We start from the raw sequence: 26,181 nt of genomic DNA, 5'->3' as shown, positions 1-26,181 counted from the left end.
GTTATTGTTCATCCTTGGACAAACTGCAGCATAGCTTACGAACAAAAAGGCAACGGACAGCTGGGATGGACAGTGGTGTCACAACCACCATACAGTCCTGTTCTAGTGCCATCGGATTTCTATGTTTGGACGACTGAAGGCTCATCTGCGTGGGAAACAGTTTGGAGATGACAACGAGCTCATTGCGTGTGTGAAAAAGTTGTGTAAAGACCCACCTCAAGAGTTTTACGAATGTGCATTCGTGTCATGGAAACAAGATTGCGGCAGTGCAGTGAAGCACATGGATCATACATTGAGTGACATTTTCAAAGGATCAATGAATCTACCTACCAAAATTTCATTTTTCTAGTCCTTACCATTCCCGAGCTATAGTGGATTGTGCGTTACTTTTTGACCGACCTTTGTAAATTCAGACTTTATGTAGACTATCATGATTATTATAATTTGTTGGAATTACAATTTTAATTGTAAATTGTTAATGGACATCTTGATAATCCACAATTATTATCCAAAATTACTCTATGGGTGCTTAGAACTAACTGCCCTGGCCCCCTAGGGGTGGGGGGTGGGAATGGGGTGACATGTAAAAATAATCTAAAACGACCGATATTAGTGTGGAATTCACAGTTTTCTGGGTCGCTAAGGTGAATAGTGACACCACGAATGCCATTCAACTCCAAGTTCATCACCTATTGGCATGGGGGGGTGAGAGGGGATGAAAAATAAAATTTCAAAAATTACCTACATTAGTGTCAAATCCATAGATTTGCTAATATAAGCTAATTGGCGACATTCATGATGACATTTAAACTATAGTTAGAATTCATTATTTTCCTGTCTAACAAATATAGACGCTCCGCAAAAAAGGGCAAACCTCATCCTTCATTTCGTCATCATTGTCAAACTTGGTAACCCGAATGCTGTTCTTCAACGGAGCAAACAGGTGAAAGTCAGATGGGGCTAGGTCTGGGCTGTAGGGAAGCCCATCTTTTCAATTTCCTGTACTGTGTATGGGGACAGGTGTTGTCATGTTGCAAAAATAACACTGTGCTTGTCTTTATGATGTCCTGTGTCCAATGTTCAGATAATGTGCAATTTCTCGTACAGTTATCATCCTGTCACTTTGGTTAAGCTTGTCAATCTGGTCCATGTTGTGTGTGGAAGCTATTTTCTGTCTGCCAATACGAGGCTTATCAACAATGTTTGTGTTACCATCTCTAAAATGTTTCACTCAGCTTTTCACTCTACTGTAACCCTGCAGGCATCTCCATAGAAATTCTGTAAATGCTGATGAATTTCTGTAGCTCCAACGATTTCACTAACAAGAAATTCAACGACAGTATGCTGACGAAACAAACTGTCTGTGGATGCCATTTTCCTCCTACCGACAGCACAGACACCAAAGGTGCGCATGCAGCAGCATATAGTTCATGCAGTGGACAACAGATGGCTGTACCTGCCATACATGTGGATTCAACCGAAATTGTCAAGGCCCGAGAGTAATGGAACAAGGCTCAAGACTATCAGTATGTGCCTTGTAGATACATTTACATGTGCTCTTATGGGGCATTGGCTCTTTTACCACCTTATCTGCTGGAACAAGGTTCGATTTGCTTCATGCTTTGGCTGCTCCATGATATTCAATACTCATTTGGGCACACACATGAATAAACAAGAGAGGTAAGTTGTAGTGAAGCATGCTTGCCTGGCATGCAAAGACCTAGGTTTAATCAGTGGTTGAACCATAACTTTCACTTTCTTCCTCACACACATCCTCCAGGTGCCATAAGCAATTCTTAACAGCTAAAGTCTGACCGAGCAAAGAATAAACTTCAGGAACCCAGACTTTTCTCCTCCAGTTGTGAGAGTTTCAAGTGGAGAAAAGCGGTGTTGCTGCATGCCTGATTTTTGTCCAGTTGTACACAACATCTTTTGCTGTAAACATGCACCATTTGCTCGCATTTCAGAGAGAGGCAGGGAATCGAAGACCCATTCGCTTGCTACATGGCAGCAACCATTAGGCTTCCCCATGCTTGGCAATGTTGAGGTGCCACATGTTTCGAAAAGGACTCGAAACAAAAAATCTGGCAACCAAGAATACAACGAGAATCTCCCCTCACCACGGGTACTGGACCAAGCCGATTGGTTCAGCGGTTCATGTGACCCTCCCTGGCTTGTAACGGAAAAGGCAAAAATAGAATTTTGAAGTTCATTCTTTTGCTGAACAGGCTTTAGTTCCATCCCTATACAAAGCATGCATGCTACTTAAAAATATTGTATTAGTTTTGAAAACTGCCGATATGTTATTTTGTTAGTGGTGGTTCAGTAAAATATGCTATCGATGATCAGTTTCTGAATCCCTATTCTTGTTCCATTTGTTCTTGAATTACTCTTTGTTACCTTATGACATATTTTCAGTCAAACATTACTTAAATTTCAAACAATGAAATTGTCAAAGGGTCTGGGTTGAGACAAAAACAAAAACAAAAAAACATATGCGATCAAACAGAGAAAGTTAAGTGCCATATGGACTAAGTGTGTTACTAATGGGGTATGTTAGCACTTGACAAACATGTGCATAGATTTAGAACAAGACTGAACATAACAACTGTAATTTGTTACCTAAAAAATGTGAATCCATCATACTCCATTCCACATTATGTTGCTACTGGAGGGAGTTTTGATGTTGATTTGGCTGAAAACATTTATGCAGGAAATGTTGTGTACATTAAAGGCTTTCAAATTATCACATTATTATTACACTTATAAGAAAAGGGCAGAATATGGGATAATAATATAATGTAGAAAGTAAAAAGATTCAAAATATGAAACTAATCTAGAATATTACTGAAAATGGTTTCAAAAGCGTTCATAGAAAAACATATTTTTAGTATTTGAATTACAAATAAATTAAATATATTGTATAATTACAACAGTACTGTTTTTCTAACATGCTAAAACAAGCTTACTGCACTTTCTATATATTTAGCACATCAACTTCCATCAGGTACTACATTGAACTTCAAGCATATTTAAGAGTATTATTTCAGTAGCAAATTTAAATTGTAAGAAAATACCTAAAACTGTTGTAAACATATGTAATATATACAGGGGATGGACAAAAATATGGAAACACCACACCATCGGAACGGGTGATATCGACGCAATCTTTCCACTTGAAATCAGATGCGGTGCGACATTCATTTGTTTTGCGCCGTAAGGTTGAACCCTCTCAGACTGGTAGGAGTCGATTGTTGCACTGTAGATACGGTGCAGTGCAGTTGATACTGAATCATGTCCAAGCTGACAGTGTTTCAAAGAGGGCAAATTGTTGGTGCCACCTTGCAGGCACCTCTGTTACCACAGTAGCCATGTTATTTGGCGGATCGAGAGGGACTCTATCCAAGATCATGATGACATAATAATGTGTCCGGAAAGACATCATCAGATAAACACCTGTGTGGATGAAAATGTACACTGAGTGACAGAGACAGAAGGACATTGAGAAGGATTGTGACCATGTTTTGCATGAAGAATGGTGCAAGATCCCATTATCTACCATTCAGGACTTGTATTTGTCCATTCCTCGGAGACTGCAGGCTGTTTTCAAAGCTAAAGGTGGTCCTGCACCTTATTAGCTACAGCATTCCAGCTTTTCTTCGCAGGTGTTTTTATATTTTTGTCCATCCCCTATATATAAGTGGCCATGGAGAAGTGACTAGCAAGGGGAAAAGGAAGAGTGTGTCTGCTGGCAAACCAACAACATCCGCGTAACTGGAACTGCTAGCTATGCAATGAAATAAGCTCGTACAATTACATTCACAGTTATAAATAAAATGAGCATGTACCTTGTTACAAGAGGTGTTAGAAATGTTGTCCTGTATCCACACATTTATGGCATCTTTTTAGAAATTTTCACTAACACGTATCAGCGCATCTACCAAAATTGCTTCAATTTCTCTCCTGATATATTTTTTTTTAAATTCTTTTAATATATGGAAAGATTAAAAGCTTGGTAGCTCACCAAGCAGGACTCACGAAAATGTCAGTTTCATGTGTAAGGTGCCGGAGGGATTTTTGAAGAGTATGTTCCAATCATGCTCCAACGTCGTCTACTTTCTCCTCAGTAAGCACACACTGTTTTATCCTTCGCTTCTTATTAAGAATAGACCCTGATTCCCTCAATTTCTTCACAAGCATCCGAACACTCTTTGGGAATTCTGCTGCAAAATGCATTCTAAGTTCGTAATGACGTAAGAGTCGTACTTAAAAAATTATTGTTTTAAATTGTGCGTATAGCGTGGCATTATTAGACTGCAGAAAAGCACCAGTATCTAATACGTAAACTAAAACAAAACAATCTAAAACACTTGTTAACACTTCACAAACACATGCAAACTGGACACCAGCTTTCTGGATACTGAAGTGTCCAGTGCCAAGTTCAGCTTACAGCTGTGGGTCTTAATGCAGGCAGATTCGATCTTACTTCCTGGCATGCTAGCCACCGCTCCATGGCCACCTTGGCTGTGAAAGGCACTGTATCTTATATACAGCATGGCAAAAGCTGGAGATAGACTTAGAAACAGTTCTATGTCTAGTCATGTTTTCCTGGTGTCCAAGCACTGTTCATGTTTTAACCAATTTTTTAACCACTAACCATTATGCCTGTGCTGAACAAGAAGTTAGACTGATGTACATGTGATGAATGTACATAGAAGAGTCATCATATTCAGGTTTTATATTTTACAGTCCTTCATTTTTGTACCTATTTTTTGTTCTATATCATATCTTATAATTGTATGTATCAGACAGATATGCTACTTTTTTTTTACTTTAAATACCATAGTTTGAATTTTTCAGCAAATATGATTGAAATATTACAGATGTATAAATGTATGATTATAATTATTCTTGAACGAAGGTGTCCTTTTATCTTGTCACCTCATTGTATGGGCTCAAGTGATGTCCCTGCTTCAGCATAAATAAATTATGCTTACGGACAATTTTGTTACTTTAGTATCGCAAGAATAACATGGGTACCTGGGGGAAACCCTGGGGGATAAAGGTGGTCAGGGGCGTAATGCTGATCACATCACCCCCCACTCACGACCGGATCAAGAAAGTGTGGGGCGTTACTCCCACACCCTCTATACGCCTTCATGGCATGGTGCTATACACAGGGGAGCACTTTTATCTTTTTTTTTTTACCATTTTATAACGTGTATGAAACAGTGAATATTTGTAGAGGGGGGAAGAATAATCTTAATAGGGACGAAGGAAATTTGGAAGAAGGGTGGATCAATTTCCTCAAAAAATGGGACAAAGCCTGGAAGATTGAACCCAATATCGGTTTCCACGTCACTCCGGAAGTTATACAAGCTGCACGGGAAGAACGTGAATTTACGTTGGATTTGTGACATAATAAGGGGAAATGAGAAAATTAAGGGGAGGGGGAAACATCCGTGGAAAACTGACCTTCCTGTGGATTAGGATGCACAGTTGGGTAGGAATGACCAAACCTGCAAGTTGTATAGTGATTCATGCAGGTGTTTTAGATTTTTAACTTTTTTAGCTTTTTTACCTGTGAATAGGTTTATTGTGCAAGTTTTTTTTTAGTGAACGACGAGCTTTTTACGTACCTCTAGTGCAAAAACATAATATTTTAAATGTATCCAAACCAACCCTTATCCACAATCCTCATATTACATTTCGACGCAGTACTACGCTAAGTACCTAGTTTTTTTTATTTTATTTATATGAACCTGAAGGAGATAGTCAATCTCTGAAACGTCGTTCTATAGTAGAAACAATATACTCGCATACGTAAGTACAGTTTTTAACATTCCTTTTTTATATTCTGGATTTGTGAGTAATACGCGACAAACCTACAAAATGCTATTTACCATTTTAACCTATGTGTAATGCTTATTCCTTTTGTTCCTGATTAAGACTCAGATGGGTTTGAAAGTTCAGATCTAAGATGAAGACACCATTAAGCCTTGTTTCCATGATAACCATATACTCAGTATGCTGACCAAGATAGAATTTATTTTATTTTAAAACATAAACTAAACGTTACGTTTCAACATTCTAGCAAGTTCTTCTTCAGACTCTGTACCAAATACAAATGAAATAAGGTACAAAACAGGAAGATATATATACACAACAATCACTCCCCTCCAGACAAGATTATTAGAAAGTTGAAAGAAAGGAGAATGAAGATAGAAAGGATAAGGAAAAAGAGTGAGAGTTAGCCACCTGCTGGAATACCTGGAAAGAAATGTTCCAGATAAACAACTTCCTAATAATCTTGTGTCTGGAGGGAGTGATTTTTGTGTGTGTGTATATATATCTTCCTGTTTTGTGCCTTATTTCCTTTGTATTTGGTACAGAGTCTGAAGAAGACCTTGCTAGAAGGTTGAAACATAATGTTTAGTTTATGTTTTAAAATAAAATAAATTCTGCCTTGGTCAGCATATTGAGTTTTTGGCTAAGATGAAGGTACATGTCTACAGACATTAGTTTTAATTTATTATTTGGGATACTGACAACAAGTGGCATCAATACTTTTTATAGCACTGGCCGACATTTTAAACATAAATATTCAAAATAAGTCAATGGAAATATCAATAAAAATAGGGACCTACATAAAATTCACCAATACTAACAACAGTATGTTCATTCATCTGATATAAAATGTTCAGGTTGTGCTGGACTTCGGGTTTGTGGCAGAAAAGTCATCCTCGAAAATTCTTCTCCTTTTGGAAAACTCTCATGATATTCCAAATTATTAAACATTACATCTATCTAGAATTCCTTCAAGAGTATTCAAGCGAATCTTTGTGTGGTTCGCTTTTGCTTTTGTAGAGATATTTGTGATTGTCTTGAGGCATTGCAAATGTATTTTCTATCAGAGACATCTAGATGACCGTGAAAGCGAACGACACAAAAATTTGATTGAATGCTCAATAAGGAATTCTATATAGATGCAGTTTTTTCATAATTTAAATGTCATAACAGTTTTTTTTAAAGGAGAGGAAATTTCAGCAGCAGCTTTGGTGGCACAGGTCAAAGGTTCAGTGTGGCCTTAAAAACATGTCCTTTCTGTCATGAAACTTCATTTTCTCCAGTGGTAAAATATTTTACATTGTATGATAAATTACCCCATTCATGGCTAACCTTCATCCTGGTGTACTATTATCTGGCAATGAATCACTACCCGAATTCCAGAACAAACCAACTTGTGTATCACCTTTTATAAACTCTTTCACAGCAATGCTGCATTAGGAATGTCTCACAACAAAGAAGAAATAATGAAAGAAAATATACTGCATACAAAACTGTGGAACAAACTAGGATAAACGTGATGAAGCTTCATATGAATGATGAAAATGTATACAGGCATCCTGCAGGCACATAAATTAAGAGTATTTGGAAATAAAATCCTTATAAAAATATTTGGATCTAAAAGGGATGATGGCACAGGTGAGTGGAGGTGGTTAAACACAATTTAGAACTGCATAATTTGTATTCATGTCGAGATATTAGAATAATTAGGTGGGAAGGTCATGTGGCACATATGGGAGAGGATAGAAGAGTTTACAGGATTCTAGTCGGGAAACCTGATGGTAAGAGAACTGTAGGAAGGCCAAGACAAAGATGGAGGATAACGTTGAGATGGACCTAAAGGAAATCGGTAAAGATGGAAAAGATTGGATTGATCTTGCCCAGAATAGGGGCAGATGTGTTGCTGCAGCCATAAACCTTTGGGTTTAAGAAGGCTAGGGAGTTAGTTATTTAGTCATCCTGCAGGCAATAATGAGAAAAGTGTTATGCTATAAATCTACAACGGGAATTAAAAACAAAGCAATAAAGATCCATTGTTATCATGAAATGCACCATATTCCTTTTGTAGTATGGATGAATGCCTCTACAATTTCAATCCGCTGTGTGGATCAGCACCAGTGAATTGAAGGATAAGACTGGTATTGTAGGAACAGTTAAATTCCTTCCTATACCAACCCTGTTAAACACACACACACACACACATATGTAAATAGTATTTTCAAAATGCTCATAACTGATCTCTGCTTTAAAGTGAGCATCAGCTAAAGGCACTTCAGCAGAGACCAAAATAGCGCATGCCTGCAGAATGGCAAGGCATGGCGTGGCGTGGATGCCGGTGTTCTTGACGTCCCGCTTATTTTTATGCACATATCTTTAGCATGCAGACAATTATATTTATATTGCATAGCGAGTACTAACCTGTGCTATGAGAGATGTTCAGAGTGATGGTACTGTTATGTATCACACTTACGTGAAAACCGAATCATGCCGCAAGGAACAACAATGAACTCAGCTTCCGTGAGTAACTGGCTATCATCACAGGCGGAAGAGTTCTATGAGGAGGGTACTTAAAAACTCGTAGTTCATTACGGTAACTGTTTAAACCGGCAAGGAAATTATGTCGAAAATAGAGAAGTGTATGTAAATTCAGAAAATAAATGTATTTTTGAAAAACATTTACTTACTTTGTTTTTATTGCAAAACGGACCTTACTTAAAAAATAACCCTTGTAAATATAATTGTCTGCATCCTAAAGATATGTGCGTAAAAATAAGCAGGACATGACAGGTCGAAAATGACGGCATCCGTGCCATCTGCAGTCACACGCTCTCTTTGCCCAGAGAAAAAAACGAAAGCATTGTATTTACATGTAACATTTAGTTCTATTTAGCACAGTAAACACTAACATTTCACATGCTATCAATTATTAAATACTACTGTTGCTGCTAAATATTTGCTTACATTTTCTATTCTAAAGAAAACAATATGGAGAATACTGCCGCTTGTTACATGCATAGGAAGATTCAATCTAAGGCTTCCTAGTTCACTCTTCTAAAATGAGTTAGTTGCCTTTGCACTTCTATGCATGCACTAATTCTATGTTGTAAAATTCAGCCCAACTCTGACATTAACACAAAAATCTCTTATATTGGAAAGCAAACAATGTAATGTTAAATTTACTTCTAAATACAGTGTGTCCAACGTGAGACTCCAACATTTTGAAAGATTATTTCTTTCTCATTTTAGGTCATACTGTTGTGATTCCAATAGGAGCAGAAGCAGATACTAAAAAAGTTTGGTAATGTTGTAGTTCGCACTAGAACCACAGTGGCGCTAAGACAATAAATTGTTTCTATAGTGAAACCACAGGCAAAAAAGCCTGCGACTCCTGTGCACCGTACTCCCACGTGGAGGGGAGGGGCAGAGTGGACAGGGTTGCTACGATATTTTGATTATGAAATTCCCTGACATTTCCAGGTTTTCCAGTTCAAAAATGAAATTTTTCCAGACATGTTTATCATCATGATTTTTGTTTTTGAACCAACCTTGTGTTTTTCAATTAAATATATAATCTGTTAATTATTATGAATATTCACTTTCACAACATATCATTAGCAAATTTCAATCTACACACACAAGAACACCTGAAAATTCGAAGAGTAAAATGTAAAATTACAATCGGTGCTAAAATCACATGCATCTAGCCTTCAGGCTAAAGTAACAGAGGTACATAATTTCACCATAATTTCTTCACAATATAAAAACAACAAAAAAAGTCCATAAACAATACACAATTTTTCATTTTAAATACTGTCGTAGAAAATGCTGCTTTCTTGCTTACATTTGTAAGTACACAGCATCTGGAGAATTTTTTGTTGCATATAGGAATTTCATAGGAAATGCGTACAAGACTAAGATCTATAAAATAATAGATGGTAACTTCATCTTCACCAACCTATCCGATAATTATGATCATATTGTCAATGTACTTTAGTTATCAATCAGATATCTGGACTGCAAGTTCTACTTTGATATTCTTTCTAATATCTAGTATTATAAAAGTGAAAATTTATTACAGAAATTCAAAGGAACCAAAATTTTGTACTAGACTGAGAATCATAAGAAAGAAAGAAACAAGTTTCTAAACTGAATTTTCAGAGTGGAATCACAAGAACCGAATCCAGAAGTGGAAGTGAACTGCTTGTTCGTTTTGCAACTATTTCCTCTTGCAGACTCCAAAATGCACGTAAATTTCAGACGATATGCAAAATTCCCTGACATTTCCCTGTTTTCCAGACGAAAAGCAACCCTGGTGAAGCATGCTTCCTTATGGGCAGAGTTGAAAGGAAGAAGGGGGAGTGCATGGAGACTTTTCGCCTAAGGTTCGTTTGTTTGTGGTGGCTCCATAAAATGGCAATTCCAAAAGAGCGTTATGTGGTGGTAAGTAGAAACAAAATCTGTTACTCAAGCGCAACAAAACTTTCGGCGTGTGTACAATGAGGACCTGCCGACATTCAAGACTGTAAAGAAGTGGTTTTGGCGACCAGCAGTGTTTCAATCTCAGCACATTTTCTACAACCAATTCCTGGATGCCACTGTGGTTCTAGCGGAAATCCCGAACTACAACATTACCATGTAAACTTTGTGAGTTACATTATCATTTTTATGCATAGTAATGATGGTATACACATTTTCCTTTCAACTATATTTGATTAAAATGTTGGAGTCTCACGGTAAACATCCTGTACATGATTTCTCATATATTCATGAGTCTGAAAACTGCACTGAGATTGTGTATTACAACACAGCGTAACTGTGTTAAAAATGAAAATACGTCAGACATTTTTCTTTTAAAAAAAATAAAGAACAGAAAGGAAAGGTAAGGCAGAATAACTGACTGAAGACATTATTGTACTTTTCAACTCTTGCAGGTGCACAACCACACCACATTAAGCGTATGATGTCATTTATTTTAACAGTGTTGAATTTCACTGAAAAACTGAAAAGTCATAGATGGATTTAGCTGAAACTATTGTCTCTGTGTGGATTTATGAGTAAATCAGTAACATTTCTGCCTATTGACATTCAGAGATAGGGGGAAAAAAGCATAACATGGGAAAGTATTTATAGATTTTTATGAAATAAGTGTGTACATCTTTTAGCCAGAAAAATACAACAATGGTATCCTTAGATATGCTGTATGCACAGTGTACACTTTATCCTGACTCTCTCTCCCAGACAGTGGTGGCGATTAGGGGAGGTTGGCAGTTGCCCCCCTTCCCCTTGTTTTGGAACCCAATCGCCACCACTGCTCCCAGAAAAATGCACAATAAAATGCATGGGGCAGCCATTGATAATAAATGATGTAATTCACAATGCAGAAACCTCACTGGGACTACAAGCCTGGTAAAAATTGATGGATATCAACAAAATGGGAACATACATAGTGAAACTCCAATTTTACATTCCTGGATTGTATATTTTCCTGCATTATACATTCAACATGTATGGTCCCAACATAGCAAAAAAAATTTCCTCGATTTTGCACTTTCCCATATTTTAAGTAAAAGACTGGATTGATGTTGCCCAGGATAGGGACAGATGGAAGGCTTGTGTTGCTGCAGTCACAAATGTTTTGTGTTTAAGAAGGATAGAGAGTTAGTTAGCCACATTTTAAGTTCTTTCAGCTTGATCCCCTGAAAAACATAAAATTGAGGTTCCACTATATGTTCTAAAACTTTAAAATATTGTGTGGCATAAAGATTGCAATGATAGACAACCAGCGAGAACTAGATTTTATCAAGTCTGACAAGCCATGCACTTACCATCCACAATACCTTACAAGGTATAATCTAATATGGGGTGTGCTGTATTTAGAATTTGGGAATATGGTTACATCATGTTGTTTCATTCTCCTTTTTAGATTCTGAAACAAGGATGAGGAAGAGGAAGATATTTGTACTCAATACATAAATATCTAGCTTGTACACCGATGAGCCATTACATCATCACCACCTACCTTATGAACTATCATATTATGTCCGCAGTCCCATGCGCAGCAGTGTTCGATGAACCGTGTGCTGTGAAACATTGTCCTGGTCACCACTGTTGTACCTGTGGGCGATTTCTCGCACTGTGCCCCTGCGGTCGCTCAGAACAGTGGGCAACAGCCTCCGCTGGCCTCTGGCATCAATGAGCCATTGTCAACACACGGCTGGACGACATGTCGTTTGCCCATCGTTGCACCACTTTCGATACATGCTCACAACAGTGGCACGAGAGCAGCCAACAAGCCACGCCCTTTCAGAGATGCTGGTACCAAGGTATCGTGCAATCACAATTTGACCTCTTATCAAACTGGGAAGAAATCGGCTGCTTTTCCCATTCTGACGCCGGAGACACTACTAACAGCGAGCCTGTAGACCTGGCCAAAATATACCATGCTGCGAGCATGTCACGTGTTAATCTCCGTGCTCTAGGGATGCTTAATGTTCCCGGGTCAGGCTGGTCATAATGTAATGGCTCATTGGTGTATACAGTCTACTAAGAACATCCACATAAGCAATACTGCATTCTGTGATTACTTCCCCTGCAAATTCTACTGTTTTCAAATGCCTTCTATTGTGTACTATGAAATGTACTGAAACCCAATTGTATGTCTAGTGCACAGCTACTGCACTTCAACAGTAAGGCTGTACTGTAAAAATAATGTGAATAATAATACTTGTTACAATATGTTATAAAATAATTTTACTCCAGGAAGAGATAGTTTAATTTTTGACACCACATTTTCAGTGATTTAGAAGTGCATTCGAAAAACAGTACATGAACTGAATGGACATTTCCACTTTGACATGAAAAACGTTTTAAATCCATTCACTTTACAGGTAATGACACAAACATGAGATGTGCAAAATATCTCGGCGATATTTGTTTTGGTTCTCGAGAAACACGCCTTCAAACACCGCTGAAATTCACCTACTACGTCACGGATTTGAAAACGTCCCCTCCACAGACAGGAGGTCCTCTGACGTCAGCACTTAGAAATGCGTGCAGGCGGGGCTTCTGCTCGTCCCATCAACTTAGCATGAGCCGCGGAAGCGACAGAAATATTTACTATAATTCAGCCACTCGGTAGAGGGTTTTCCCATTAGGGTGACAAAGCAAACCTTGTAACAGTCAATGGCTGAACACGTGAACAGAATACATAGGTTAGTTCTGACTGGCAAGAACTTAATGTTATAGGAATGCCTTTTCTGGAATTACAATTATTTTCGTCATAATATTCTCTTCACAAATTTTAAGATAATACTTTTAGAACACACTGGTTTACACGCCAATTTCTGCAATATAAGAGGTGATACGGTGAGTTTTTAAATGTCCTGCAGTAATGACAATTTTCTTCAGTTAATATATATATTGCAAACTTTTGTATTTAGCCTACTTTTACGTCGCTTTTCCGTTCACTTTGTTTAACCGCAACGATGAGAACGCATAGTTAATTTATTATGTATCATCTCTAACATCACATTTCTTCCCACTTTTGGCTAATCGCTACAATTAAGATGAATAACTACAAGCAGTATTCGAAGTCGGGGTGCAGGAGTACACCCCCCCCCCCACACACACACACTACCACCAACTGCACAATCTAAGTATCACCCAACCTGCCATGATAAGAGACGAACTTTTCCTTCTATCCCATCTCATTTCGAAAACATTCACTTGTCCCATCTCCTTTTATGAGACGGTGAGCAACACTAACATTAACAATAGAAGCATCCCCCTAGCTGTCCCCAAAGTCTCGAACAAACATCCTCCCATGTAACAATTTCCAGTTCAATGAAATGTCACTCCCAAGGAAACAGTCATGCCCAGGTCGAGAGTCAAACCTGGAACATGCGACTTCCTCAGATAAATCATGTATTTTGTGTATAATAATTACAACGCCAGTTCCTTTCTGGTAATTCTGAATCTGCAGTTTGGTTTGCATATATATAAGCAGGATAATATTTAGATTTCGAGGGCTGTACCGTCGAAACGAGGAGTAAAAAAAAAGTAATAAAAAAAATATTAAGAGTTTTCTTTTTTTGTATTTATAATGATAAGCCTTTGCATACGTTGTTAATTCTATATTTTTCTAGACTTGAGACGAGAACGAGAATTGCCCTCCCAAACCGAGACGGATGTTTATAAATGGAGACGAGACTGTCAATGAGACATTTACAAATAAACACGAGACAGACATTTACAACTCTCAACGAGAACGAGACCAAGGCTGCCATTTCTCGTCTCGATAGGATCAACTTTGGATGGATTAACTTTTGGTATGATTAGGGTTGCTTTATTTCGTAGGTGAAAATCCAGAACACTGCTGGCCGGAAGCTTGTTGGGAAGCATGGGGGGAGGGGATGTTGGACCCGACAAAGTTGTGTGTATGTAGTCACGAAGTCACGCTAGTATTGATACTTTTCTGTTCATCTTGTGTCACTACGTTTTTAAGAACCAAATATCTATAAGATGACTCATGGGGGAAAAATTACTGATTTGACAGTCTCAATGCAGTTTCTTATCGCAGAAATTCAGAAACTATCAGGAAATTGCAGACATTGGTCTGCAGTCCCATCTGGTGTGTGGAATTACGAAATTTCCTTCCCATCCGTATCCCGTCCTATACGTCTCTAATTTAAGAGAATGAAATAAGTCTGAAGGAATTTTTTATGAACAAGCGGATAGAACAAGGAAACTGGTAATTTTAGTGAACCAAAAAAAGAGGGGGGTTGGACCCGTTGAATCCCCCTTAAATACGACCATGGTTATATACATTATTTCCTTTTAATAATTATACATAAACTAAGTATAGATATGTACTGTGCAACTAATGTAATCTTCTCAGTGTATTTTCTCTTATCTGCACAAAAATATTTGATCATAATTTGCGCAAAAGAAATGGAACACAAACTGAAATTGCTTTATGGAAAAGAAAATTAAATAGGCTTTATAAGTAAAGTGAAGAATGTGAAAATTCCTATTTTGCACTACATAGGTTACGGTAAATATCGATAAATATAAGTTTAAAAAATATTTTTGAGTGTCTGGTCAACAACCAATTTTATAAGCAATACTTTTCGCATGGCCTTAGAACACACACACAGCTGAACCCTTTCATTTATCTTGCACGTGAGCAGCACGGATATTTCATAGAAGAATGATCATTACAAAGCATAGCTTTCCTTTCTCCTATCGCTCCTTCTTCCATTATTTAAATCGGTACAGATTTGTAAAACTGCTGCGCACGTGTTCACTCACCGTGGGCTACCCATCCGGAACTGGACGCTCGAAGCAGACGACAAACGAGCTCTCCCTAAGGAGTGACGTAGTGACATGGCGGCGGCGTGTTTTCAGCGCAACGCTAGCCTCGCAACTTTGGAAGTCTCGTTTCTGCCTTAAACTGGACGCAGAGAAACGCGAGAACTTGCAGGGGTCATTTTTCCAGGGTGTAGTTTTTAAAATTGTTGTAAAAAAAATTGAGTGGAAATGTCCATTTCAAACATTGAGGGCCAAGTCTTTGTTTAAACTAATTTTTCACTGTTTTTGTATGAATATAGGAAGAACAATATGTCAATTAATGTCTAAAACAATTTTCTACAAGTACATTAACCACAATGAAGCTACACGCTCAAAAACGTGTTCACTATATTTCATTTTCTTGTTGTGTGAAAGCATTCCTAAGTAGCAAATTCCACATGCTTTACCATACATTTATTTTAGTTGCATAGATTTTTTTTTCACTACTGATAACGGTACTGTTTTCACATAGCAATATACTGAACACAATAAAAGATGCTACTTGTACAATTATGTTACTGAAAACATTAAGAGTACAGTTCAGCTACTTAAGACAGGAGACACAGTTGGACTACCAAAAAGAGTAGAAAAAAGTAGCAGTAGTACAGTTCATCAACTGAAAACAGTAGACAGAATTTTCAGTAGGGTCAGCTACAGCTGATGTAAGTCTCAGACTTCCCAGCATATCAGCTAAGATTGCAATGTACACATCTTCATTTTTTCTGATGCAAAATAGAGATACTTGAACTAAATTTAAAAGTTCGTAAATCTTACAGCAAAGCTAAAATCATATTTTCATGCTTGTTCTGTAAAACCAACAAAAGCAAAATTATGTTATTTGAAAGCCAAGTGCATGCACAAACAACTAGAAAACGATTTATTAATGGAGGAATAACACATATATTAAGTCAGAAACTGGGCTGAAATTTTCAACATGCCTATTCCAAGACTAAGTTCATCAGCAAGGCATTCAAAATCCAAATACCTTCAAGCATCTGCACTGAACCGTTATGGAAGCCCTGCTGATCCTTCGGCTTTGACTCACACTCTAGGAACAAATTCAACATGTTACAATTGGATTACAAGAACAATATTACAGTTAGCTTGCAAAAATTAAGAGCAACAGTAGTTATAGTATTCTTTAGTTATCCTCTCTTACTATTGAAAAAAACAAACACACACACACACACACACATGAACTCTCTCTGTACACACACACTCACTCTCTTTACACACACTTGCAAACTCTCTTTCTCTACACACACACTCTGTCACTAACTCTCTCTCTACACACACACACACTCTCTCATTCACTCACTTTGACTCTCTCTACATGAACACACTCTCACCACATACACACTCACTCTCTCTCTACGCACACCCTCACTCACTCACTTTGACTGTCTCTATACACACACACACACACTCTCTCTCTCACTCCCTCTGACTCTCTCTACATGAAAAAAACACACACACACACACACACACACACACACACACACACACACACACACACACACTCACTCACTCACTCACTCACTCACTCACTCTCTCACTCTCTCACTCTCTCACTCTCTCTCTCTCTCTCTCTCTCTCTCTCTCTCTCTCTCTCTCTCTCTCTCTCTCTCTCTCTCTTTCTCTCTCTCTCTCTCTCTCTCTCTCTCTCTCTCTCTCTCTCTCTCGCTCTCTCTCTCTCTCTCTCTACACGAACACACACTCACTCTCATCACACATACACTCTCTCTCTGACTGAACAACAATATAATTTCAAGAAATATCTTAAGGTTTGAGAGTTACTGGAATTGCACAATCCAGTTCACACTAGCAAACTAGTTTTCTAAAATGTCTGCTTTGTAAAATGACATTTGCAACAGCAAGAATGTTGGCTAACAACTAACAGCAAAATTCATGATTTCTAACATGTAGCCAAAACTAGCCTCACCACATTTGTTGGTTTAGCATATCTGGCCTGAAATATGATCTGCCCATTCCAGGTGGGAATCCATGACAAATCAAAGGTTATTTACAGTATTTTCAAGATCTAGTGAGTGGTTATTCAAATTTTGAAGAAATACATTATGTAAATTCACACTTAGCTTCTTCAGAGGCAATTTCAAGTCTCGTATGTTAAACTTCTGATTGGGTTTGGTTCAATTTTGACAAGTACTTTTCAGTTCGGTCATTAATGGCATTATTTCTTTATGGGATCTTGCAGTTGCATTATATGTTTATGGTGGCATGCTTGTTGAGAGCTTATCATTCCATACCATTTGAAACCAATCCTTGTCGCTTCACCATTTCAAAATATATTAATAATTTAACCACTTCTTTCTATATCCTTAGAGAGTTCCAAAACCAAGTTTTTTTTGTTTTTTTACCAGGTTTGTGTTTGAATCTGGCAGCCATTTCAATTGGTTGCATGCTGTGATTTTTAATGTTTTCAGATGCTTATGAAAATCAGTGTAACAGCTGTTCCTTATTTCCAAATAACAATTCAAAAACAATTGTCTTTGAAAACAAATGCTCCTTCCTTCTCGTTATTACCATTATTGCTATTAGATTAGTATTTTCTATGCTATACATGCGTACTACAATGAATCGGATTATTTTTTTTTTTCATGACTTTCTTATACAGTGTGATCATTTTATCGTGCACATTGGTATCACATTATTTGTCTTGAGCACACTGACATTGAGTGACCACGTTTTAGTTTCATTTTTGTATGTTTTAAAAGGTAGTTGATGCTTGTCTAGGTGTTGGCTACGTAGTTAGCTAACCTATCGGTAGGTGGTAGCAGCGTGCAGTATGCAATACTGATTTTTGCACGTAAAGAGCACATGGTCTGTGATTACAGAACATGCAGTGTGGTGTGGTATGGCATGTTCCTTGTGAATAATCATGCCATTTTCAATAGCACAGCGGGTGTTTATTGTCAAGGTGTACTTCGAAAGCAAGTCATATGACTATGTTACAAAACAATTTCGTGTTAGATTTCCACGTGCACCTGTGCCAAAAAAGTCAACAGTAACGTGAATCATCAGTTGCTTTCGAGAAACCGGGAGTGTTGCTGACAAGAAGAAGAATAGGCATGCTTCAGTATTGACAGAAGGAAAAATGGAAGAGGTACGTACAGTACTTGAACGGTCTCCAAGGAAAAGTTTGCGTAAATTAGCATCGCAGACAGGAATATCTCTCTGGAGTGCAAAAAAGAAAAAGAATAAAGAATAAGGTACTGCCAGTGGTTTATCAACCAGGCAGAAAGTAATGGGATGGACTTCCTGGATAATGTGTTTTTTTGTGATGGGGCGTATTTTCACCTTAGCGGTTACATCAATAGTCAGAACAACAGATATTGGTCAACACATAATCCACACATCTTATATGAATCGCCACTGCACTCGCAGAAGGTAGGGGTTTGGTGTGCAATTTCTAGACGACGAATAGTGGGCCCGATTTTTTTTACGAAACCCTTGACAGTCGGGCATACCAGGATATCAGTATGCAATTTGTCGCTCATCTCCAGCGTGATGAATGCTATTGTTACCTGCAACAAGAAGGGGCAATGTGCCATACATCCACAACACCATGGAAGTTTTGGAAGAAATGTTTGATGATCGCTTGATCTCAAAGGGTCTGTGGCCCCCTTGTTCCCATTACCAGACTCATTTCTCTGGGTTTTTTGGAAAGGGCGTGTATATCAAGCAAACCCACGTACTCCACAAGACCTGGAGTGAGGCATTACTCAAGAGATGAATTCCATTAGCCCTGATGTCCTACGAAGGGTGTCAACAAATATGGTGCGAAAGGTTCGGACCTGCCTTCAGGAAGCAGGTGGACATTTCCAACACTTGCTGTAAGACATTACCATTTGTGCATAACTAAATTTCATGTATGAAATCAAATGTGAGTATCTCTGTATTATTGTCCATAGTGGAATTATAGTGTATAGTATAATGATGTGCACGATAAAATGATCACCCGTTATTTGGGGCAAAATATGTGAACCAGATATCTTATGATTACTGTATGGTGCCATGTACGTCTAACAATGATTAACATATGAGGTGACTGGGACCCATGTTACTCCATGCGGAGTTTACATTCGCCACTTTACATACTCAGACTAGATTGTTCTGCAAGGGACACTAAGAAAGTAAACGGATTGAGGGAATTCTGTTTTATTTTCCACGCAGCTTATTCTCAGGACATTTATAAATATGCACCAGATCAATGGGATTTGGATTAAAAAAATTGCAATTTTTCACATCTATGGAGAAAAAATTGCGCACAATTCACTTAGAATTCCCGGATCCAATAATTCATGCATAATTCCCAGAATTTCCGGTTAGTAGCCACCCTGCATAATGCTATCAAGGAAAAATAGCATGGTTTGATTACTAATGACAATGCATGGTTGCATACTGCTCACCACATGATTTGCACACTACGAGAACTTGGCAGCAAGTTACTGCAAAACTCTCCTTAAGAGTCTCGACCTGGCTCCAAGCGATTTGCACCAGATTCAACCTTTAACCCTTAGGCAACCAGCTGGTACAAATATATCCCGTAAGTTTCATCACTCTGTCACTTTATTTCACTTATTCACGGTATTAATCCAGTTATTTATTGGCCGTACCAAATATCAACCACTCTACGACAGATGTTGGCAATATATTCCATAAATATATTAATAAGTAACATGAACAACAATGTGCTAATACTTCAAGTTACAATAACTAAATTTTTGCTCACTCAATATACGAGGGTTACAGCAAAAGTCAAGGCAACTACTTTTTTTCCACGATAATGCGGGTCAGGCAAGAAATTGTAAAATATACAATTCGAAGGTCATGATATATGCTAACATTTAATGTAAGAATTTTGAACAACATAGAGATCTGTATCAGGATAGAGAAAAAGACAAAATACGCACAGTCACAGGTCGTCCTGAATGTTGCATATCGGCAGTTGCTTCTCTTCCACGCCCGAATGCTGCTGCCCACCTCGCAACAGTTCGATATGGTAGAGCATAATTTCCTAAAGCTTCCACAAGCTCAGTGTGACATTCTCTCACATTCCTTCCACGGAGAACTGCTATTTTCACATAAGAAAGCTGTTCATGCTGGGTCACATTCAACCTGAACGACTGTTACACATGCACTGACTTCCCACTTCCCTCAGTTCAAAGTCTTGGCAGCGACTGCCATCTAGTGGCATCCCAATACATTGCATGCGATGGGGTCTCCACCGTATAATTTCTTGCCTGACAGACGTTATCGTGAAAAAAAAAAATGGTTGCCATGACTTTTGCTGAAATCCTTGTATAAATTACAAAATTGCAAACATTACTTCTATGCTACATTCAGCACCTGTAATTTCACTCAATATCCGTAAATTGCCTTAAGGTATATCTGTTTCCTCTAGGTAAAGTCTTCACTTTTCTTTCCAAATCCCTCGAGCGGTAAGGTGATTCAGTGCCTTCAACAATAATGTACCGAGCAGAGGATTCAAGGGTCTTGGTTCTGGAGAGGTCATGGGTAGAAAAGTTGGGAGAATGTGAGGTATTATATCGCACCCAATCTGCAAGTACGAGCAGTAGTTAGAATTACAAAGGCTTATATATTAATAAAAATGAACAGTATTATCTACGAGAACTTTCGTGTTTCCGCGTTGCATAATTGGATAGTTTTTTCCGAATACAGGGTGGCCAATCTAGGACCATGATAAATTTCAAGTACAATTCCCGGTTTCCAAGGCAAACTTTCTACCTTTCTACAAACTCAAGAGATGTCTTTTTCTATCAACCTTCTGTATTACCGCCTCTCACCATCCACCCAGATACACACACAAAAATATATTAACAATATAAAGGGTCTGTTTAATTCTAAAAATTTTAATTCAATTCAATTAAATGGTATATTTATATATAAATATTTAATTTAAGGCTCGACTCTGGACCCTGACCTCTCCATTTGAAAAACATTTTTTTTGAAAATTTGAAAAAATTCGCCCTTACGGCTGGCTGCCAAAGGTCCAATGCCATTTTGCATACTCAGATTTGAAATATATCTACAAGACAAGTTAAAAATGTTATACTAATATATGAAAAATTGCTAATTGTATAAGAATTTCAAACTCAACTTTACCCGTCTGATAGATAGATGTTTCTGCAAAAGACACTAATAAAGTAAACGGATTGAGATAATTCTGTTTTATTTTCAACACAGCTTTCTTTTCATTCCTCAATAAAAATAAAAGCTAAACTTTGAAAAACTTGCCTTGTAGAATTTAAAATTCAATGGGATTTGGATTAATAAAAGTTGCAATTTTTCACGTCTAAGGAGAAAAATGTGCGCAGAAATCACGCTTGATTCCCAGAGACGATATTTCATGCAGAATTCAAGGTGAGTAGCCATGCTCACTGCCTTCATTCACTAAGGGTACGGCGTCTACCCTTAGATGTAGATGCCATAATATTAGTGAATGAAGGCAGTGAGCCTTCGAAATTAATTGGAAAAAATTATCCAATTGTGAAACGTGGAAACATGAAACTTTACGTAGGTAATACTTAAACTGTGTTCAGTGCATCCATCATGAAAAATATACAAGCTTTCATGAAGTGCATGTACTTCATGTTCCTGTGGTTTTCCTGTGAATAAACTTTGAGGATCTGAATGGAATAATTACTCAGATTCAGAGAGATGATAATGATAATATGGTTGTGCTTGTATCTCTGCCATGCATGGGTACCAACACACTGACTAATATTAATTATCATCATGCTTATGTATGAATTATTTAATACACTGAAGATACGAGGGTTGATCAATAAGTTTTGCCTCCTAGCTATAACTTTTTTATTGAGTGAGGGATGTTTATAATTTTAAATGTAAATAAAAAATTGGAATGTCTACTCTCAGAGGGTATTTTCTGTTTGAAGTAGTGCCACTGACGTCGGAGCAGTAGCTTGAAAGATGTCGGACCACGTGGATGTACGATTCAAACAGCATGCTGTGATTGAAATTCCGGCTGCGGAAGATGTTCCACCTATTGTAATCCAACATTGGATGCATGCCATGTGTGGGGAAACATGCAGTGATGTCAAGGTCAGGAGATGGTGCACCCTGCAGTCTGCATGACTGTACACATGGACAACCCAGCCAGAGCAACTTTAAGGACAATCACCACAGTCAGGGCCGGATTAAAATGAAATTGGGCCTGATGCTTGAAATCTTTGGTGAACAATAAACACAACGTTATAGTTACGTCACAGCGCAAAGAATAATAGTAACTGTATAAGTAATGCTATGTCTACGCGTCCGAAATTGGGGCTCCAAATTTCATTCTAAGATTTATTTTCAGGTTAATATAGCAAAAGAAAACTGTTCAGCTTTCAGAAAATTCTCGTCTGTTTTCATCTGGACCTATTTCAGCATCAATAGCACCCACCTTAATCCAGCCTGACCACAGTGGATGCCCTCTCTGTGCATCCATTCAGGAGATGGTGGTGCATGTTGATGAACTGATTTGTGGTAATTGCGCATTAAGCAGGGAGACACATTCTGGGCTTATCGCTTGGCTTGTAACAGTGAATTACATCATCAACAACGAACTGGGGTTAAAAAAGTGTGTTCCAGGTGGGTCCCTTGTTAGACCTCGTGCAAATGTGTCAGCAAAATTTGGAGCATTACAAGATGGAGGGATGACTTTCTATGTTACATTGTCAACGCCGATGGGACATGGGCTCATCTTTGTGATCCACCGACTAAATGACAGGCATCTGGACTCACCTCATCCAAAGTAGTTTAAGACACAGCCATCAACTGGAAAGGTGTGCCATTGGTGTTGTGAAGGCATGCAGAAACTAGTGTACCGATGGCGGAAGAGTATCAATGCTGGTGGGGACTACATTGAAAAGTGATGCTCCCCTTTAAAAGAGGACATTCCAAACTTTCACTTGAATGTAAAATAATAAACTTCTCTTACTCATTAAAAACGTTATAGCCCAGGAGGCAAAACTTATTGAACAGCCTACGTACATTCAGATGCTGCTGATGAGAATACCTTCATATAAATCCTCAAACTTTGTTCACATGAATACGGACCAAATGTTTGCATTCTTTTATTAAAATAACCCATATTGCAGCTTTCCTCACATCAGGTTACAAATACATGGATAAAGTAAGGTTAAAAGTAAATAAGATTCTGAAAGAATGCAAGTTATAACCTGTAGTTGCCATTTGTTCAAGTAAAGCTTTAAGTTTAGAAACTGTGTTATCTACAGAGGTAAAGTGGAAGTATGGCCATAAGGGGGGGGGGAGGTCCACCTGTAACCCCCCTGAAAGACTTACCAAGTACTAACATTAAAAAATCAAAATATAATTGTCTTGCATTTGTTACATAATCCATGATTATTTATTTCGGCTGAACTTATTGGAAGGCTCATACGGATTTGAGACACAGATCCAAAGATTTATGCACACTACTACTTATGATAATGCATAAAATATTAATGAGGAACTTTACTTTTCGTCAATTATAATAGGCAATTAAAAGTGATCACTGTACAACGGTCCTGGTCAAAACAAACTATTGTAGGTGGCAGCACTCCTGTTGAGTCCCCACGCTTGTGATGTGGAATTTGATGTTGAATGTGCTGCTATTACACAAAATTGCAAGTTTAATTTAAACTTAACCTCAGAAATTATGTCTGAACATGATAGTTGAATAATCAGTGCTGTAAAACTAAGATTCTTGAATAGAATTCCGTCAAAAACAGAAAAAAATATCTGAACTCAAAATAGCCTTAAAATCTACATAGCACTTGTTTACGTCACTTATGGCAATTTTTACAATTTAAGTGCTTTGTTCTTGTGAATCCAGTAAAGAATAGGATAGGACGAGTGCATACGGCAATCTTTAACATTAGCATCCAAAGTATGTTTTAAATTATACAAAGAGTTAAGTTCCACCATACAATTTTCACAATAAATTTGACTTGTGCCTCCCAATTTAAGTGTCGATCGAACACAATGCTCAAGTTTTTGCTTGAATCCACTTCGCTTAGTGGGATACTGCAGAGAGTTGGAAGAGAAAGAGTGTTTCTATGAAGTTCCTATGATCATGAAGCAAGATTTTGTTGGATTTAATTGAAGGGAGTTTCTACGTGACCAATTTGTTATAATGTCACGATCGAATTGGAGTTTGGCCATTGCATTATTGTAATCTTCTTTATTACACTGAATACAGATTTGAGAATCATCAGCATACTTATGGTAGTGGCAATATTGGACAGCATGGCCGAAATCAGCTACATAAATCATATAGAGTAGTGGACCTATTATACTTCGCTGAGGGATGCCTTATTGAACTTCCAGTTCCTGATATTTGACACATTGTTTTCTGTTGCCGAGATATGAATGAAACCAATTTAGCACGTTTCCAGTAATGCCATAGTGATACAGTTTGGACCATAGCAATTAATGATTAATCGAGTTGAAAGCCCTTGAATAGTCGAACAAGACTAAAAGTGTAACTTTATTTTCGTCTATTCCTTTACTTATATTGTCTATGATATCCACCAGTGGCCGCGGTGGCTCAGTCGGTAACGCGTCTGACTACCATGCTCAAGGTCCCGGGTTCGATCCCCGGCCGGTTCAAATCCGGGAACTTTTCTAACGGTGAAAGCGGCCCCGGCGCCTACCCAGCGTCGAATAACATGGGTACCTGGGGGAAACCCTGGGGGGTAAAGGCGGTCAGGGGCGTGATGCTGATCACATCACCCCCACTCACGACCGGATCAAGAAAGTGTGGGGCGTTACCCCCACACCCCCTATACGCCTTCATGGCGTGGTGCTATGCACAGGGGAGCACTTTACCTTTTTACCTTTTTTATCCACCAGTGCAGTGCAAGTACTATGCATTTTTCTAAAACCAGATTGAAAGTGTGGTAGGAAACCTTGAACGTGCGGAAGTATTTGTTCATAAATTACTTTTTCAAGTATTTTGGACATTGTGGATAGAATGCTAATAGGTCTTAGATCTTTAATTTCTGTGGGATTGTTTTTCTTAGGTATAGGTGTTACTTTGCAGTTTTTCCATTTTTGAGGGAACCAACTTTTAGAAAGGAAAACGTTAATATTAATAAGCTTAAGGTTCAGAGCTTGTAGCAAAAGGAGATGCAATATTGTAGAACAGTTACGTTTATGCCATCACAACCGCATGCTTTTGATTTCATTTTGTTAATAATTTTACATACTCGTTCGCTACTTACTGGGGTAAAAAAGAACGTGTCATTGTTGGGTTGATGAAGATAAGTATTAGTTTCATCAATCACCGATGCATTGCTATCTGAGTGTGCACTTGGGTTAACAAAGAACTCGTTTACTGCATCCGGCTGAAATGTATCTGAGGAGAGCGCATTTCTCTATTTATTTGGTAAAAATCCTTGCTTCTGAGGTTCGAAAATAAGTTTTGAGCATATTTTTATCTTCACATTTACCATTTCGTTCCAGTGTTTAAATTTTGAATTTCTGACTGCTTTTTTGGTTCTGTTTCTAAAGTATTTCTATGATAGGAGAGCATCTGGGTCTCCTGTATTTCATATATATCTCAGATGAAAGTAGTTGCCCAACTTCCAGAATTCCCTTACTCAATTTGAAATCAAGGGGGCGGGAGGTATGCTTACGCAAATTTTTCGCTGGGGGGCATACTTATCTATTAACCTGATAATGTTATCATTCAGGGCCTCCACGTCGTCCTTTCTTTCGATTTTAGAGCATTCCACATTTTCTGCATCTTTTCGAATCTTGTCCAGGTCGGTGGTTTTAAGATATGTTTCTTTCTGCTGTGTCTGACTTGGTTACTTCTTATTGAATAGGGAAACCATGAGGAAACCATGACTCACCATGCATGCAAACAAACACACACACTTTGGGAAAATATTACTATTATTTCTCTTTTATAAGGGTTGTTCCATAAATAAG

The 26,181-nt window shown here is 38.0% G+C and overlaps 1 protein-coding gene across 3 annotated transcripts in view; it reads right to left on the bottom strand.

Moving 5' to 3' along the window:
• Positions 1 to 26,181, bottom strand: part of LOC145981554 (USP6 N-terminal-like protein) — a 179,898-nt gene that overhangs the window by 31,728 nt on the left and 121,989 nt on the right. The window contains exon 7 of one of the 3 annotated variants that reach the window (XM_083114873.1): positions 16,181 to 16,243. The exons of the other annotated variants lie outside the window; for them this stretch is intronic. Coding sequence (XP_082970999.1) covers positions 16,181 to 16,243 — 63 coding nt within the window. The remainder of the gene's footprint in view (positions 1 to 16,180; positions 16,244 to 26,181) is intronic. 3 annotated transcript variants of the gene reach the window in all.

Source organism: Lepisma saccharinum, chromosome 29 (assembly GCF_977018435.1).
Source record: "Lepisma saccharinum chromosome 29, izLepSacc3.1, whole genome shotgun sequence".
Classification (NCBI taxonomy): Eukaryota; Metazoa; Arthropoda; class Insecta; order Zygentoma; family Lepismatidae; genus Lepisma; species Lepisma saccharinum.
This window is presented reverse-complemented; position numbering and strand designations above follow the sequence as displayed.